The sequence below is a fragment of the Arvicola amphibius genome, chromosome 5 (assembly GCF_903992535.2).
Source record: "Arvicola amphibius chromosome 5, mArvAmp1.2, whole genome shotgun sequence".
NCBI lineage: Eukaryota > Metazoa > Chordata > Mammalia > Rodentia > Cricetidae > Arvicola > Arvicola amphibius.
In genome coordinates, this window is record NC_052051.1 from 81,615,393 (window position 1) to 81,634,035 (window position 18,643).

Below are 18,643 nucleotides of genomic sequence, written 5' to 3' on the forward strand. Positions count from 1 at the left end.
CCAGCGCTCAAGTCCAATAGATCTCAGGAGACTCTTGGCCTACAGCCTTATAATCCTTGAATACAGCCAGAGGGTGTCTAAGACACAGGCACCCATCATGCCACAACCCAAGAGAGGATCCCTCTAGCTCCCAGGAGCCTCATTCAGATGTCAAATACAGGACACAATGTTCCTTTAAACAGTACGTCTATATCAACAGTGAACACCGGGGCCTGGGGAGATGACTCAGCTAGGAAGGTGCTTACTATGCAAGCAGGAGGACCTGAGTTTGATCCCCAGCACCCACATAAAAACAGGGGCAATAGCACAGACCTGTAATCCCAGCTCTGGGAAGGCAGAGGCAGGAGGATCTCTGGGGCTCACTGGCCAGCCAGCCTAGACAATGAGTGACCTCCAGGTTCAATGAGAAATGCTGTCTCAAGAAATAAGGTAGAGAACAATCAAAGAACACACTCACTTGATAACAACTTCTGTTTTCCACATGAATGTGCACCAGCACACACAAGCACACATATACAAACACACACACTATTAAAAACACCAGAAGCTGGGAGGTGGTGGCACACACTTTTAATTCCAGCACTTGGGAGGCAGAGAAAGATAGATTTCTGAGTTCTAGACCAGCCTGGTCTACACAGTGAGTTCCAAGATAGTCAGGGATATATAGAGACACCCTGTTTTAAAAAACTTAACAGAGAAACACGCCAGCTATTGATGAGAAATCCACAGAATGATTCCTTCTGCATTTGACATTTGAATGTGACAAGGCATCATATTTTCTTCTCATTCTGTTAAACTGGCCAACCTCACAATGGCTTTTAGGGATCTGTGAGCTAGCTCACCCCCTCTTGCTTCACAGACTTTCACCTGCCCAGCTCCCCACATGACCACTCCCTCCCCCATATTCCTTGGGCTTCCTGCCTCTGCAGTCACCCTCCTGTCCAGCACCTATCTGAACACTGCTGTCTACTGCACATCTCTGTCTTTCTCTGTGACATTTGTGGATTTTTGTCCTTATTTTGTATCCTGGTTTCTCTATAGAATGTTTAAAAACCAGTCAAGTCAAAAGCCAAAAGGAGGGGCCTTTAACTCCTGTGCACATGAGCACACCATTCTGTAAGAGCCTTTCCGGCCTCACCCTGCCTGTCCTGTGTCTCTTCTACTGCACAGGGTCCCCACCCTGTCACACAGAAGATGCCCTCTGCTGCTAGCCACGGCTCTGCCTGGGAGAGATGGTGGCACGGTTGAGATGGCGTCTGGAATTTCAGTCTCTTTTCATTCACAGTGATTACCTTAAAGCAGCTCCAAGAATAAGGACATCACGATCCTGTCATAGATGTCTCCAGGCCTCTGGAAAACACAGTTAAACTGCCTTCCAGAAGTGGGCCTGTGTCCTCAGCCACCGGCTGTGTCCTCCCCCTTCAGGGCCAATATGGGACATTTTAAAATCATTTCTATGGTGTCGGATAAAAACAAGACCTCGGCTTCATTTATAGCTCTGATTGCTACTTAGAGAAATCTGTTTTCTATGCTGCTTCTGTTGGGCTTCCCAGGCTCCGCCAAAGGTCACTCTCCTTCTCTGATCCCAAGGTTGGACTGAGCTCTTAAACACTTGATAGTTATACAGAACAGAATCTAAGCCAATAGGTGTGCTCAGGATATACCCCTAAAATCTTAAACACTTGACAGTTAGTTATATAGAACAGAATCTAAGCCAATAGGTGTGCTCAGGATACACCCCTTAAATGAGTGCCATGAGTGTGCAGTGTGTGCATAGAACCCCGGAGCTCCTTCCTGCTGTGTTAGCTCCGGGTCCCCTGCAGGGGCAGGGCTTCCATTCCCTGTGTGGGATGGTTGCCCCAAGGGGGTAGAAGATACCTTTCTAGAAGGAACTCAGAGAAACCAGCCTTAAAGCAGGCATGAAGGGCCAAAGGTGGCACTGTTGCTTCTTGGGCTTCGAACAAACCTCTGGGCTAACAATTATTGTTTCTTCAGTTCTACAACTCTCTGTGAATCTATGCCACCAGAAGGGCAAAAAGGCACTGTGGAGGTCCAAGTCCTGTGGGTAACCAGCACTTGGGAGCGGTCTCCAGGCAACTGCTAGCCCTCAGGGCTGGTTCTGTGTCAATATTCGACGTCCAACTCCCAGAGGCCCATACCAAGGCTGCAGTTTCACACACTTTCCACTAAGAGGCACTGTAGTTCCAATAAAGTGTTTCTGGGCCCAAGGCAAGCAGATTGGGGCCCCCACTCCTTAAAGTGGTGGGAGGATCTACCAGTTCAACAGGTATTCAGTCTTACTATTCACCTGCCAAGGTGCCATCTTTACTAGGGGCACGGGGATGGGCAAGGCAAGTCCCAGCACTTCCTGGAAGAGCTCGCGCCTCCCTATATACCTCATAGCTCATTTCACATTCTCAGACTCTCCATGGGCAAAATGAGGTACCCGATAGAGACCTGGAGAGGATCACCAGTATCTCGACGACAGTCTGAAGCCTGGACTTTCCCCTGTGACTGCCTCCCTCTCTGCAAACCCTGAGCATCCCTTGGACCCCAGCTGTGCTGGCACACAGTAGGTATGCAGCAAACATCTGACTCTCTTGTGCCAGCTGTCCTCAATACACAGCTGCGTCTGGCTGATGGCTTCCTCACAGCTCAGAGCTGTCACCTGTCACCCCGGGCCTGTGAACTCCTCCTGAGGGTTCCCTTTAACAGAGACAGGTGACACAGCCCCGCCTCACACAGACATTCTCTGGGCTCTCCTTTCCATGGGGGAAGGCTCTTTCCTGGTGTAGAGGGTGGAGTGGGTTTCTCAGAGTCAAGGGGGAAAAGGAATTAACACAGAGCATCCCAGAAAATAGGAAATATGCTGTGTGCTCTACATCGTCCTCAGGCTCCCTCGGCTACCTGCTATTTACTCCCTCTTTGCAGACACCATGTAAAAATGACCCATTCCACAACTTCAGAAATGAGGCCAAAGAGGGTAAGTAAAAACTGTTCAAAACTGACTGGGCCCTGTGCATGGACCAGTGTCATTGACGGTCAGGGACCCCGAGTGTAAACTTATATCAGCAGAATGGCATCTGGGATTCCCCAGGACACTTGGCAGCTTTTCCCTATGTCTGAACCTTTATCAAAATGGAAAGCCTTTATCAAGAAATGATATATGGTGGCCAGTAGGAAGCTGGCCTTCTCCAGGATGTCATCACAGAAGGCATTCTATACTGCTTAGCACGGGGCCTGGGGAGTGTGCAGTGAGCTTCAGCCTCCAATGCCACAGTATCCTCGGCCTCCAACGCCTGGTCCCCACTTCCTCAGCAGAGCCCAAGGCTGATGCCACTTCCAGAGCACACATACCTCGCCCAGCTCTTTGAGAGCCCATTGAACCAGTCTTTCAGAGGCTCCCAATAAAAACTGCAGTTCCCTCATCAGTGACTTCTGTGCCTGTAGGCTACAGCAGTTTGTGAGCAAAAGGTATGCTGCTATTGGAGCTGAGAACTGGAAGAAGATTCTGAATCTAGCGGGGCTTCCATTTTCTGGACTGGCAAGATGGCTTAGTAGGCACAGGCAATTGCTGCCAAGTCTAGTGACCTGAGTTCAATCCTCTGAGCCTATACAGTGAGAGGAGAGAAAAACAGCTCCCATAAATCGTTCTGACTGCCACACATATGCTATGGCACAAGTGCCCACATGCATATACACACACAATACACACAAAATAAATAAATAACTCAAATACACACAAAATAAATAAATACACACATACACACACAAAAGAAATAAATAAAAGGTGGATACCTGAGCCCTTTGGTTGTCCAGCCAAATCAGTGAGTACATGACCCACTGAGAGATCTTGTCTCAAAAAGCAAGATTTCTGACCTCCACGTACACACACACACACACACACACACACACACACACACACACACACATGGCCACAGCCTGATGGAAAGCACAGACATGAAACAAGTGCCATCTCATTGTCACGAGGGTCTCTAGGTAGGTGAGCATTGTGTCCTGCTTGACCACCAGGTCCACACAAAGGAGGGCCGGCCGCTTCCGGATAAAAAAGTCAGGAGATCTTTGAGCTGGGGACTAAAAGGCCCACAAAGACTCTGTCTAGCCTATAAGCTGCTCTCCTGTAAGTTTCTCAGAACCTGCCAATACAGGCTCCGCTCAAAACCCAAGCCCTGTGTGCCAGCTGGGTACAGTGAAAGCCGGAACTCGAACCCATGTTTTCCCACTTCTAACCTTGTGATCTGTCTGCTCACTGCCTCTAAATGGAGTGGCCTTGAGTATGTCCCAAATGTCAGTAACTTGGTAACCCAGATGCTGTGTTTCCTCTTGCAACAAAAGAAAGCCCGCATCCTGATGCCCCTCAGGGACACTGCGGCAAGATGGGAAGTTTAAGTGCTGTGCAATATGAAGGAATGAGAAGGGTCAGGAATGGGACCAGCCCAGGTTTATCCACAGTTCTGCCTTCCTCTGTTCCCCCATCTACCCACTCATTCACCTAGCACTTTTGGACTACCTTAAAAACCTGGAAAAGTTCCCAGTGGCGGGAATAGAAAACATGGTGACTAATGTCTCAGGGAGGCACAGGGTGGTAGACAAGTCACCTGACCTAGGTGACAAAGTGGATTGCCAGGTCAACATTGATCTATGTACCAGGATGCCAAGGCTGTCATGTGCTGAAGAGGCCAGCTTGGGGCTCTGCCTAGCTAGCCTCCCCGTACTAGAGATGCTGACTGTCCCCACCAGAGGCAAAGGAGGGACTAGAGAGGCTCCCAAGCTAGCCCTCCACTTGGCCTCCAATGGCATCTTTGGGAGAGCAACAGTTGTGTGCCTATCTATAGAGTGCACACAGCTGCAAGAAGGACCCACACCTCCCAGTCCTTCCCCGTGCCTTCTCTTCTCTGAGCTTCTCCCATTCCAATTGCCTGGATATGTATGGATCATAAACCTTTGTGCAATGTGGCTGTCAGGGTCCTCTCCAATCAGAGCTCATTTCATATCTGTATAGCGAGTCCTCTCGCAGGTGAAACATTTGTGACCACTGTAAATTTCTGGAATGATTGAAACTGTCCAAAAAGCCGGGCATTGAAGTCCACTTTTTCATTACACACACACACACACACACACACACACACACACACACACACACACATATATGGCAAGAAAGATATCTTACCAGTCTCTATGGCCTCTTCCTGCCCTGCGTCTGTCTTTAAACACCTGTGGAAGTGGTGCCAGGCTCTGGTGGAGCTGACTTTCCAGCCTTTGGAGGAATCATATTAGTCTAGAAAGAGACTGCTTCTCTCTCTTGTGCCCAGCTTCTTTCTCAAGTGTGGTTGTCCTATGGCAAAGAATCACTGGCAAACAGGCCCTGTGGGGAAGACCTTTTCTCTCTTGGATGGGAAAGAGGAAGTCTCAGCTAAATCCACTGCAAAGCCACCATTTAATTGTCTGAGGTCTAGAAAAGACTGTCTGATACTTGCCTTCAAAGAAATCTCACAAGAGAGGCGGTTAGTTGGTTAAAGCCCTTGCTTCACAGGCGTAAGGACCCAAGTTCTGGTCCCCAGAACCCATCCATGCAAAAGCTGGGTAGGCAGGACAACAGTTGGTGATAGCAGATTTCCCAGGCAGGCTAGCTAGTTAGACTAGCCGGAACTGGGGAACTCCAGGTTTGTCAAGAGACCCTGTCAATCAATAGAGTGGGGAGCCATTAAGAAGGCACATGACACCGGGCAGTGGTGGTGCACACCTTTAATCCCAGCACTTGGGAGGCAAAGGCAGGTGGATCTCTGTGAGTTCGAGACCAGCCTGGTCTACAAGAGCTAGTTCTGTGACAGGCTCCAAAGCTACAGAGAAACCCTGTCTTGAAAAACAAAAAAAAAGGCATATAACATCAACTTTGGGTAACACACAACATGAACAACTGTACACAGACATGCACACACATCACACACATATGTATGCAAAACATCTGTCCTCTGCACACATGCTGTGGCACGTGCACTGTCACATACACATCATACAAACACATGTATGCATGTACACGCACACAAGTAAAACAGGTTTTAGAAATTGTTCATGCTATCTTTCTGAAAACTAGGTCTAGCAGACTGTGACTGATCATTTGGGCTGATGCTTAGGCAAGGGAGCCTTTGCTCATGGGGCCCAGTGCCTGGGGCCTAAGGCCTGGTGGACTCACACACTGATGGTTAGGCAGGGGACAGTCATACAAGTGCCTTTTCTGGGAATAAATGTTACACAAGAGATCTGACAGCGTGAAGCCTGCAGGGGGAGGTCATAGGCTTCCTTCCTGGGAATTCTCCTGGCACACAGGGGGAAGGTTTGGGACATGAGGCTCATGACATGAGGTTACATCCTTATTAGAGTTAACTGGACCCAGAGAACCATCCCTGCCCCCGCAATTGCTAGGATTTTAGCCAGCATCTCTGGAGCCCTGGCCTGCAGCTCTATCTTCTGCTCTCCCCTCCCTTTCATCTCTGGTTCCTGAGGAAAAAAAAATATGTCCCTGAGTTGAATCTCTGTGACTGGAGGCGAGAAGAGAAACAGAGTGACCTCTGGGGTTCCCTGTGCGCCCACTATCCTGAACGTCACGTGAGAAAGCCCTGCTGGGGCACACACATAGAACGGACCAATACAAGAGAACAGAGACCACAGAGGGAAGCTCCCAGGTGCCCACGGGAGCAGTTCTGAGGCAGTGTCTCAAGGCTACTCCGTTGAGAGACGGCTGCCTTTTCTTCTGGGAGCCAGGAACCAAAAGCCCACAGATGGAACTAGTGCCCTTCTCCTGCTGGACCCAAAGATGGACACAACATGAATGGAAGACCTAAAACAAGCCCAAATGGCAACAGAAGGAAATAGGAATTCATGACATAGGTGTCATCAATGCAGATGCAACACAAAAAATGGGAAAGTGATAAGCCAGACTTTATCAAAATGAAAAACTTTTCTCCGGCACAGCATCCAGAGAGGCAAAGATGGCCCACAGGAGGAGAGACTTTGTGATATGTCTTTTCGATAAGAAATTAAAATCCAAAATACTAAGATTCATCTATAGCTTTGAGTGTGGCTCAGTGATAGGACACATGCATGGGACACTGGGCTCAATCCCTACTGCCACAAATAATATTAATTCCTTCCACTTAACAGCAAAAACATGCAAACAGAATCAAACACTGAAGAAGGATTTGGACTAGATTTTGAAGTTGCACAGATTGCTAAGAACATATATGGATAGTTATGCACCAAAGCACAAATTTAAATGGGAGTACGGAAAAATTCATAGAGACAGAAAGCAAAGTGAAGGCTACCCAGAGCCAGAGGAAAGAGGATGTAAACTTTTGTTTAATGGGTATAGATTCCATTTTAAATAACAGGAAAGTTCTGGAAATAGAGGAGACGCTATAAATCTTTCCATGTGTTTAATGTCACTGAATTGTACACCTAAAGAGGTTAAAATAATTAACTCTGTTAGATATAATTGTGCGTGTGTGTGCGTGTGTGCGTGTGTGCGTGCGTGTGTGTGTGTGCGTGTGTGCGTGCGTGTGTGTGTGTGCGTGTGTGCGTGTGTGTGTGCGTGTGTGTGTGTGTGTGTGTGTGTGTAACCATGCCCACACAAATACTGGGGGCTACATGAAACAGAAGAGCTGGGAGAGAGTCCAGCCCTCAGTAGGTGACCCAAGCAGAATCCAGGTGCAGAGTGGGTGAGCACAGAGAGCTATGTCCCTTGATCGGGGAGTCACAGAATCTCCAGGGCAGAATAGATAGGTTTCCAGGGAGGAAAAACTGCCCTGAGTGCTGCAGGAGCTAGCACTAACTGCAGGCAGGGTCTGAGGAGATTTGGGAGGGAGAACACTCGCCTGATGAGAGCCAGCCCTAGCAGGCATGGCAGCTGGACACCAGGCCTGTGGCCTTGGAGGTGAGCCCAAAGGGGAACAGTTGGGGATAGAGGGAACTCCTCCAAACTGCCACAATTCTTCTAAACAAATGGCTTGTCTCCCCAAGACCTCCCTGCTCCCGAACCACAAGCTCCCTGCAGAGTGAAATCATTTTCCACAAGGATAAAAGAGGTTCGCATATCTGGCTGCCGCCCCACCTCCACAGAGGAAGGAAAGAGGAGGGGAAACGTCACAGTGCTTCTAGAATGTTCGCAGCCCATATCGCTCACTTATCAGCAAACACCGACTGGGCTTCTGCTGCTTATTCCGGACCTTCTTAGGGTCTGGAGAAACAATCTGGAAGCGCATAGACAGAGGCTCACAGTTCCACGACTCCTGGAGGGAAGACCTCCTCCTCATTCTCAGCGCTTCGGTCATGACCAGCACTTCACAAAGCAGTCCCCACTGCAGCTGTCAGGCACCTGTGCCATGCCTCCCTCACCAGGCACAGGTGAAGAAGCCATGCCTGAAGTCCAGCTCAGGCCTGGAACGCTACCCTACCAGGTGCCAACGTCTAGCGTTTGTCAGGCATCCCTAGGCATGAATGAATACCCCTTTGGGAGCCATGCTTGAAACAGACCCCATCATTCCTTTCCATGTCATCTGCAAGAGAGTTGAGGTGACTCTAAGTATAATCCGGCTCATTTTTGAAAAGGATGCTTTGTGGATTCTTAGTGTTGTGGCTACCAGGACCTTGTTCCTTCCTTCCCATCTGCCCCAGCCTCATGCGTGCCTCATTGTCTACCAGGTTTCTGGGGAGTCTACCATCTCACAGCATCGTAAAGGGGATGCAGTGAACTAGAGAACACAGGAAGCACTCAGTGCAGTGCATTGTCTGGAACACTGAGTTGGCCTACGTTACAGCAGCTGCAGAGGCCTCTCTTTGTGCCATGATTGACCTGAAGGAGGGGACATAAAGGAACGGTCAGGGCAAGGAAGGCCTGCTAAACTGTCCCTCTGCAGCAAGTGGCCAGACCTTCTGAGTACAACGCAGTAGGCAGCCAGGCAGGCCCTTGAGGTCTCTAAGGTTTGCTTGGTTCCAGAACTTGGACCAAGTCTTCTAAAACCTTCAGATTGATTGGAGGGGTTGTTTCAGATATGGGGACCTGTGCTGAGGAGATGTGCACATGCTTGTCGTGACTGTCACGAGGCAGAGTCCCTTCTTAACATTTGAGGACTCACTGATCCCAGCCCGGTGCTCAGTTGTTAACTGGATATGGAGGTGGCTGAATGGTGGGACCAGAGACAGTGCCAGGAAAACTTCTGGACATCAGGGAGGTCCCCATATTCTGGGCGACCTCTAAGTCCCCTTTCCTACCCTAAAATGTGAATCAGGGTCTGAAGCGGTATAGTGCTTGCCTCACGTATATGAGACCCGAGTTTGATCTCTAACACAGCAATAATTGACTCCTTATTAGAACTTTGACATCAGCAGCAATACTCCAGCTCCCTCCAAAAGTGGGTGATGGGTACGGCCAAGAACTCAGCAACACAGGATCTATCTACACTGGAGTCACACGCTATGCTCACACACTCTCCTTCTCCCTTCCCTCTTAGTCAGCAAGTTCCAAATAGCCACATCCAACAAATGAAGTCACTAGTGACACTAGAGAGAAAGTGGGCACTGTGCTAAAGGTCAAGGTTAGCTTCACTGAAATGCCAGCACCTGCAGCCAGATCCCTTGCTCTGCATAGAGGGGGAGAAGAGAGTTGAGAAGGGTATTCATACACCTTATCTCCCTCGCCTTACGGGAGGAGGGAGCCCAGGTAGGAAGAGGTGGTGGCTTCTGACTAACTCTATACACAGGGGCATCTCTCTCCTTGAGTCTGTGAGCCAGCCCGAGGGAGGCTTTCCCAGTCCAGCACTGTGCCAGGGAAGAGGAACTGGAGGTTGCTTGTCTGTCCCTGGACCTGAAATCAGAGGCAGGGTGCAGCACTTCTCAGGCCTCCCAGGGCCTGGCTCGGTGACAGACCACTTGATGAGCCACAAGTGAGTGGAATCAGGCATCCTAGGCCCCGGTCTGTGAAACAGAACATTCAGCCAGTAGAGGAATGCCATTTCTCCCAACATAGGGCAGGACACCATAGGGATATCAAGACCCACTTAAGTCTGTGTTGGGGGACAATGGTTCCTGAGCATCAGCAAGGTCCCCCAAACTGAGTAGACAGTTATGTAAGAGAGGGAGAGATGGGTCCTTCGCCTAGGGGTACCCATGCAATGTGGTTTCTGTACCTCCACGCAAGAACAGCAGGTGACCCAAGCAGATTGTCTCCAGATCCTGCTGTCTCTCCACTCAATGGTAAGAGGAGTCCCTGTCCTCCCTACAACTTGGGTTGGTGGGGGCTTATCTCCTGGGATCCTACTCATCTAATAAAGGTAGTCTGAAAACTACATCAGGATGGTGCCAGGCGAGCTTGCCACACAGGCAAAATGGACATACCAGCCCCTGGAGATGGGGACAAGTCTCGCTGCACTGCAGGTGGGCTCATCTGGGCCGCCAGGGCTTGCTGGAGACCTGCCACCTGGAGATTCTACTAGTCTGTGAGTCAGCCTCAGGGAAGCTGCAGTAGGCAGCCAGAAGGGAGGTTTGAAGCCAGAAACATACAGCCGCTTAGCCTCCCTCAGGCACAGCCCTCTGAAGGCCAGGCTTGGTTGTGCACAGGCTAGGAGGGGCTTTCAGAGCCACACACAGTTACTCTTGTGCACATAGGTTCCCATGCCGGGGTACATTTTTCATATAGAAGTGCACAAAAATTAATACACACAGTTATAGCCTGACTCACTCAGAAGGAGGAAGAGGACAGAATAACTATGGGTGGGATACATGCCAGCTCACATTGGGGAGAGAGAGAGAGAGAGAGAGAGAGAGAGAGAGAGAGAGAGAGAGAGAGAGAGAGAGAGAGAGAGAGAGAGAGAGAGAGAGAAACAGACAGATAGACAGAGACAGACTTTGTGTGGGAGGTGGGGCGCGAAGCGCAAGCGCTACAGGTCCTGGCATACTTTCACAGATGCACCCAACCTTCTGAATAAAACACCGATTCTCCATTCATCCTTACAGCCAAGCTCCCAGACGCACACCAGAAGGGATTAAGCTCCAGCCACAGAAGGCCCACATTCTCTTGGTTCACCAAACCCTTATTGCTCTTGGTAGGAATTGGAAAGTATAGAGTCAGGGAATGCAAATGGAACATCAGGTCGGGGAGACACCGAAAACAATGCATCCTTGGCTTGAGTCTGGTGCCCTGTGAGCACCAGGGAACAGTAGCTTACCTTTTCTCATATTTAAAGCCCAGTGAGGCGCCCCAACCTCTCATCCAGCCCCACCTTCTAGGACTGTCAGCGTGTTCTAAGTCCCGAACCATTCTGCTTCCAGGGAAGACTTTTCTGCCCACTTATCTGGACCCCTCCCAGAAAAAATCCTGTGGGAGTGGGAAGGCAGAGGAGGGGACCCGGACTAGCACTCTCTCAGACCTTCTCAGACAGGAGGTCAGGAGCGGAGACGACCATGGAATAGAGACCTTGGAGATCAGTTTGCCCAGGGACTCAACCCCTCCGCGGACTAGTGGCTGGTTCTTCTGAATCGCGATCTCGGTAGCGCAGGGTAGCGGGTACAGTCTTCTAGAAAGTGCAAGGGCTCCCGGTTCAGGACGAGAATTTCGCCGCCCCCCATCCCCCAGAGTATCCGCTTTAAGAATTCCTTCCAACGAATTCAGGGTGTAAGTCAATGGTGACCCATTAAGCGCTAAAAACCACCAGCTCAGCGCCCGGCTTCCTTCCCTGTTCCGAACTTGGCACAGTAACGGGATCTTAGCTAGTTACCGTGAGGTTGGTTCCTAACTCAAGTACTGTAGCAAGGAAAGGTAGGTATCTTGGCAGGCAGTGACACCTCTCACCCTCGTCTCCTGGTGATTCCTCTTCTCCGAGAAAGTATTCTGTGAGAGATTTCGCCGGCTGCCTCTCAAGTAGAACCTGAGGCTGAGGCTGGGCGGGTTGCTATATCACCCCGCTGCCACTCGCTCCTCTGAGCAACGTTTTGCAAATATCTGAACCCGGGTTCAACTTTTCCCCCCTCCTGCTCTTTTTCTTCCTTGGTGCTGGAGGTTGGGAGTGGCTGTGTGTGTGATGAAGAAAAGAGTCTTAGGTTTCAGAATGTGCTGGGGATAGAGGGAAAGACTAACGCCTTGGGCTACCTGAAGCACTGTCCTGAAGGCACAGGAGGTGTCTGAACCAGACTTAATTTTTGTTAGCCTTTCTGGGGCTTCCCGTTACCCTGCCGCCCCAGGCTACTCCACACATCTAAAAGATTAACTAACAGAATCACCTTTAATGGCGATGTGGGTGTCACTCATTCGCACAATTATACCAGAGAAGTCGGTCCCTGGGGGCCATTGGTAACTGGTCTCAGAGAAGAAACACTGGTTAAAAGGGGCTGAACTAGAGTGAGGGAGCCGGGTGCTTCTCCCAAGGGATCTTGTTTGGAAGAATTACCAATTCCCACTTGTCTAGTGGTGCTGAACTGGTGGCTTTTAGCGCTTAAACATGGGGTCACCATTGACTTACATCCTGAATTCGTTGGAAGGAATCGTCACCTAGCTGTAGCTTGAGTCCAAGCACCGGTGTGGTTTCCCGGTCTGATGACCATCCTTAACTTCTCAATGCGGGGACCACACAGTCTCAAACTATGCCTAGAGAGGCCCATAGTTGTCCGTGAACGTGGAAGTGGCACCCTGAAGCCTACGTTTGGTCACAAGACCGAGTGAGCAGTCACCGTCCCACCCAAACCTGGAACCGCGCTTAAGTTCTCCAGCTTCCTGAGGAAAGACGCGTTCGGGACAGAGGACTCTGGAGCACCAAGGCCCTAAGATCTCCTTTCCAGAATTTTCAGTTTTTCCTAAGTACTTTCCTACTCACCCTATTTCTGTATTAGTGTGCTCTTGGCCATGCCACTGGAGCGCGACCTCCATGTGCACGGCCCTGGTCCGCAAGCCGCTGGAGGCTTAGGTAGTTAGGTTTCTTGTCTTGTCCCTGCCTGCTGCCTCGGGTACCCGGAGGTCCAAGGAGTCAGCAGACAAGCCTCAACCCTGGTCAAACGCACGTGGCGCCAACCTCTCCTCCCTCTCAGTTGCTACAGAAGTTTTTCAGCCACAGAAGCAACTCCAAGCGCTCTTGAAATGAATCAAGACCTTCTCCATGAAAAGTCTGTCCATGTGCCGCTGGAAACCAAAGGGCTTCGGGATGTTAGCAAGATTTAACACAGGAATAATGATTTGTTTTCCTCCGCATCCGGAATTTCAGGGGCATTGGCTGCTCTGAAGGCTCCAGGAGAGCCTGAGAGAGGTTCTAGGCTATGCTGGTTTGTAGCCTTGTGTCAGGGTCAGGACCGAGCAAGCGTCCAGGAGTTTCAACGTCATCCTTGTCATACTGCTTTCAGAAACAAGGTGGGGTCCCCGGTGCTTCGAATTCTTTCCTGGAATTTTCTTAATTCACAAAAATTTTTATTTTCCTCAGTTTTTTTTCGTTCACATATTCAAGACACAGGACCATGACTTGAGCGAGTTTCTAACCATTTTCCCGACTTTTCCATGTAAGACTTTGAACCTCACTGAGTGTAAATTAAAGAAAAATGTATGCCAAGTCCATTGATTTCAAAATATTAAACTTTTAATACAAGCTTTCTGACTCTCTGGTTAAGAAAGTGTCTTTGGGGCTGGCTTGTTGGAGCAGACTGGGTGGGGGCTACGGAAATGAACAAAGTAAAAAAAAATTAAAAGCTATTTTTTCCCAACCTTTCCTCTAAAACTGGCAGGGGATCTTTGCCTTCACTGAGGGATTTAATCCTCTCTGAATGGCCTGGGGACTACTTAAAGTTGCTCTGCTAGTCCCTTCCGTCCACACTCCCCACTTTCTGGGGAGGAGGATTTAGGATTTACAAAAGATCCCGATTGATTCCTTGACTAAATCAAGTAAGAGTCACCTTGTGTGGATTGTGTCTATACTGGGGAGGGGAAGGCAGAGAAATACCTCCAGAGTTTAATATTTCGTCTAATTCAAAAAATCAGAACACGGCCCTCGGTGGCGCCACTCGGGCTCGAGCCAGGCCGGAGCGCCCAGAGACTTGGGCGCCGAGGGCGCTGCATTCCAGATGGGCTGTGGAGGTCCCAAATTGCTCTCAACGAAAACCTGCGTGCACCGAAACGAAAGCGAAAGAGGAGGTGGCAGGGCTGTTCCCAGCGGAGCCGCACCCTCAGAGGTACCGGCAAGGTTGCGCGAGGCCGCGGGAGGATTGCGGAGCTGAACGCCCGCCCGCAGTCCTGGTTTTTCCTAGCCCTGCGCAGCAGCGGCGGGTCTCCACCCTGGCGACCAGCTCTCGCCCAGCCGCTTTGGCCAAAAGACCGCAGCGAGCCTGGTGGGGTCTAGATCGCAGTGGGCGAGGGCTCCTTCGAGGGGCCCTTTCATAAAAACGCGAATGACCCAGGAGACAACAGAGCGACACTGAGCTTTGCCCTTTTTAGTTGAGATGAGGAAACTGAGGTCGGGACCCAGTAAGGACGCCAAACCCACAAGGGAATCTTAATCTTCCTTTACCTCCAATTCCATAGTCTCGGAAGACTACGGCCTGCACTCTCTCAGCTCTGTGTAAGCGTAGCCTCCAGGCCTGCACTTTCCTCCCGAGGGACCTCAAGGTAACACCAAGACTGAAGTCGCGGAGGCTCCCCTCCAATCGGAACTGCTTTGGGGTCTGGACTCCTATAACCCACAGAAGTTGCAAAGACTGATCTGTCTGGGCTTGAGGATCCAGTCACCAAGACAAGGCCTATTCCTATACCCATCTCTGCCTCGGAGTTTTGCCAAGTTCCTGAGAACATCTCAGGGTTTTTTTTTTTTTTTTTTTTTTTTTTTTTTTTTTTTTTTTGTTCTGGAGCCCCAACATCCTGGCTTTGAGTGTACACCTCATAACGGTGTTAGAGAATTGGTGTCCTGGTTTCTCAGCTTGCTGGCAGATTAGAGCACCAGCTCCACAGACCTTCTTCCCGTTACTTCCTGACAGGCTCAGTCCTTGTTTCTGTTTCCCAGTGCCTAGTGTCTACATCTTGGACTCAGTGTGCCTCATCCTATGTAGATCTGAAATCTCCTGGGACAGAGAGCCCTGTCTCTGAGAGGGGACAGGGACAGTGATTTGGCCTTCCTTGGTTGTTTCCTGGAGGGATCGCCTCCATTTCAGGCAGAGATACAGTGGTATCTTGGCAGGTTCCTGCTGTCCTTCCCTGCCCTTTATGACTTTGTCCCAGCAAGGGCAGGAACACTCCTTGTCCTTAGACTTGGGGGGACCCAGAAGCCTGGAAACGAAGGGGATGGAAGTGTATAGGAGGAAGGCTGCGTGGGGGAGGGGTCCAGCTTTTACGATCTCTCCTTTACTGCCCTGGTATCAAGGAGGAAATAGGAATTGAGTGGAGTTACTCACTCTGGGGTCACTCTGTTTGTTAGGGGCAGTTCCAGGTCAAATGGCTGCTCGTTTCTTTGGCCACAATGGCTAATGCTGGTGATGTAGTGGCCAGTCAGTCCTAAAGATCCCCAGACAACAGGCAGAGGCCTAACCTCTTTCTTTACCCTAGGGGCATGACGGCATCTTTCTCACCAGGAGACAGAGAGCAGTTTGACTCTTCTTGACTAGTACCTCAGCCTCCTCAGAGGCCATGCCAATGGATGTATTTAAACTATGAAAACTCAGTGCAGTTGAGGAGAGATTAGCTAAGCCCTCTGACTTTGAACAGTAGATTTTTGCGAGTGAGTCCCCGAGTCTGCCATCTGCTCAGACTGTCACCTGGTAGCCACCGGTGACAGGGCCTGGGTTCTGGAGCTGGACATGGAAGGAGCACCTGTGTCATTCCAGCCCGAAGTGGAGAGGAGAGGTGGCAGACCTGGCGAAAGGCCACTAGCTCTTTCTAGATCTTCTTTGAGTCCTGTTCTGTCAGTTTGAGGGTTTGTAGCTTTTTTGAAGCCACATGAGTGGCATTTGGTGTGTGCCATGCTGGTCCATAAAGAAGTGTGTGTGTGTGTGTGTGTGTGTGTGTGTGTGTGTAGAATTCAAATTTAGGTAAATGTCCACAGTACCCCAGAAGTTTGTTCCAGTCCTGTCTGTGATTGAGTTCAAAAGGAGGAAGTGTAAGTGTGTGTGCGTACACATACTAAAATTTATGCTGTGTTCCTGAGATTATTCTCTTCATCAAGACCTCCACATGTCCCACCTCTGTCCCCATGCTTAGTGCTCTATATCCTACCTGGAAGCCAGAGTCATTGCTCTGTAAGAACCAGCCCGTCTCACTAAGGGCCTAACCTAAAGACAAAGGCCTGCGAGAAGGTCCTTTCTCTCTTCTTTGCATTTGGAGTTTCCTAACTCCGATGCTATAAAAAAAGAGAAAGTTTAGGGGTTTGGGTGACTTTCTTTCCTAACTCATTTGACCAATGGTGGTGGAGCACGGAGGACACAGGCCATAACCATGAAGCCACGTTCAAGGGGGCTTGGAGGTCATTCAGGCCTTCTCAATCAGGTGCCTTGTGGTCCCAAATTGGGACCCGGATTTTTCCTTCTTTCCTCAGTCCTGTGCTGGTTGTATTTTAGAACTACTGTTTTCTCACCCAATGGGTCCTAAACCGTGCCCGCCCCCCACATGCCGACTACTTCCAGACATCTCAGACGGGCGGGCTGCAGTTCCCTAGGCGATACGCTTACAGGACCAGGACTAAGGTTTTCTGATGCACCAGGTAATCCGGACCCAGGCCCGCAAGAACGTCGCAGGTGCCGGCGACTCAGTGTCGCGGCTTCTAGCGAAGGCTTGGGGGACTGCGCTCAGGACTTCCCCCCGCGCTGGGCACCTGCGGCTTCTTACCTCCCGCGCAGTGCGCGGAGCCGGGAAGCCAGCGCCCAGCCGCTCTGGAGCGGAGCGGTGCGCCGATCGCAGCGAGAGAAACTTCTAGCAGCTTCCCGCCGGGAACCCGGACGAAGCATCCACTTCAAATCCGGCCCCGCGTGACAGAGTAAAGCGAGACGTTAGGACGAACAGAAGAGAAACCCGGGAAGCGACTCCAGAGCGAGGGGAACAACTACAGCCCTCGAGCCCTGTCCGGGGCTGGAGACGCAGCAGGACGCAGAGACGCTCTCGAAGTGCCTGTTCCTTCTAGGCTCCATCCGGAAGTTTCTCCAGCCTCCACCTCCAGCCTCCCAACAGCCCAGCGGGCTTGGGGAAATGCGAAGCCTCAGACCTCAGGGTCCCCGCGCCCGATTCCCCCGCACGTGCACTCACCGTAGCAAGGGACCTGCAAGGCCGCGTTGTGACCACCACTACCTTCCTGAAGCTTGAGGCTGCCGTCCGGGGGTGTTTTACAGGCGCCCCGCTGCAAGTAGAGATGCGCTGGGGGCGCGGGCGGAGCAGGCGGCGGCTGCGGGGTGGGTGGCTGCGGCTGGAACTTGTTAAAGGAGCCCCGCGCCCCGGCGCTGCTCTCCAGCGGTGCCGCCAGGTCCTGCTGCCCTGCGCCGTAGCGGCTCCGGCTCTTGGCGTCCCCAAATCCCTGTCCTTTGGCAGCGGCCGAAAGAAAAGTTGTACCGAACTTGTCGCCTCCTGGGAATCCCCTAAAAGGCGACGAACCTTCCCGGCTCTGCGAAACTGGGCTGTAGTAGGAGTCCATGGCAGCGCCCGGCGACTCGCAGTAAGAGACGCAAGTCTCAGCGTTCATGCCTGGCCTGCGCTGGCGACGGGCGGGGGCGCCGGCTAGGGCACGAGGACGCCACCGCGCGCCTTGGCTGGGAGTTGGGGAGGCAAGGAGGCAGTGGCAGTGCTCCGTGCCCTGCCTGGCTTCTCTCTCTCTCTCTCTCTCTCTCTCTCTCTCTCTCTCTCTCTCTCTCCCTCTCTCTCTCTCTCTCTCCCTCTCTCTCTCCCTCCTTTCGGCTCTCCTCTCCTCTCTTTCGCTGCCCTCCTCTCTCTTTCTCCACCCCCACCTCGCTCCGCGCAGCTGGCCCAGAGAAAGAGCTGTAAAAAGATTCGGATGCTTCGGAAAGTTCTCCAGATCTCCCAAACCCTCTTAAGGTTTTGAAGCAGAAAAAAAAAGTGATTTTCGTTTCACTTGACTCGCTCCTTCCTGCTCCCCTCCTTCCTCTCCTTCTCTGCCAGAGCTCCTTCCTCCCTCCCCAGCCCCTCCTTTCCACTCACTAGAGATGCCACTCACTAGCTAGAGGCTATTCGACCTGGAGAAGCCTCAAGGCCTTTGAATTTTAGGCTAGGGTGGGGAGATATAGCAACCCCCAGAGCTCCTGAAGCTAGACTGAGAATTGAAGCAGGTCTCAACCGTGCTAGAGCCTAGAGTAAGGAGAATCAAAATTTTATTGACAGGTTAAAAGATCTGTAAGAGATTTTGACTTTCTGAGTCAGTTAGGGCGCTGGCCTGGCAAATCTTTTGAATGCTTCTTGGTGAAGCCTGCCTGCCCGGACCTTAGCCTGGGTTTTTAATCTGCCTCCCCTTTCCAGATTGTTCCCAGTAATTCACACACAAGGGATCTCATAGTGGTCAGGAGATTCCACTTTTTACGTCTTAACTATTTCCCTGCCTTGTAAGGGCTCCCTTCAGCTCTGAGCTCAGGTACTGTGGGGTCTGTGTTTGCTCATTCACTTGAGAGATCC

At 51.0% G+C, this 18,643-nt stretch overlaps 1 protein-coding gene across 1 annotated transcript in view; it reads right to left on the reverse strand.

The window, feature by feature from the left end:
* Alx4 (ALX homeobox 4) overlaps positions 1–17,702 on the reverse strand; it is a 36,063-nt gene extending 18,361 nt beyond the window's left edge. Inside the window, exon 1 of the mRNA XM_038331583.1 lies at positions 17,273–17,702. Coding sequence (XP_038187511.1) covers positions 17,273–17,702 — 430 coding nt within the window. The remainder of the gene's footprint in view (positions 1–17,272) is intronic.
* Positions 17,703–18,643: the final 941 nt, after the last annotated feature.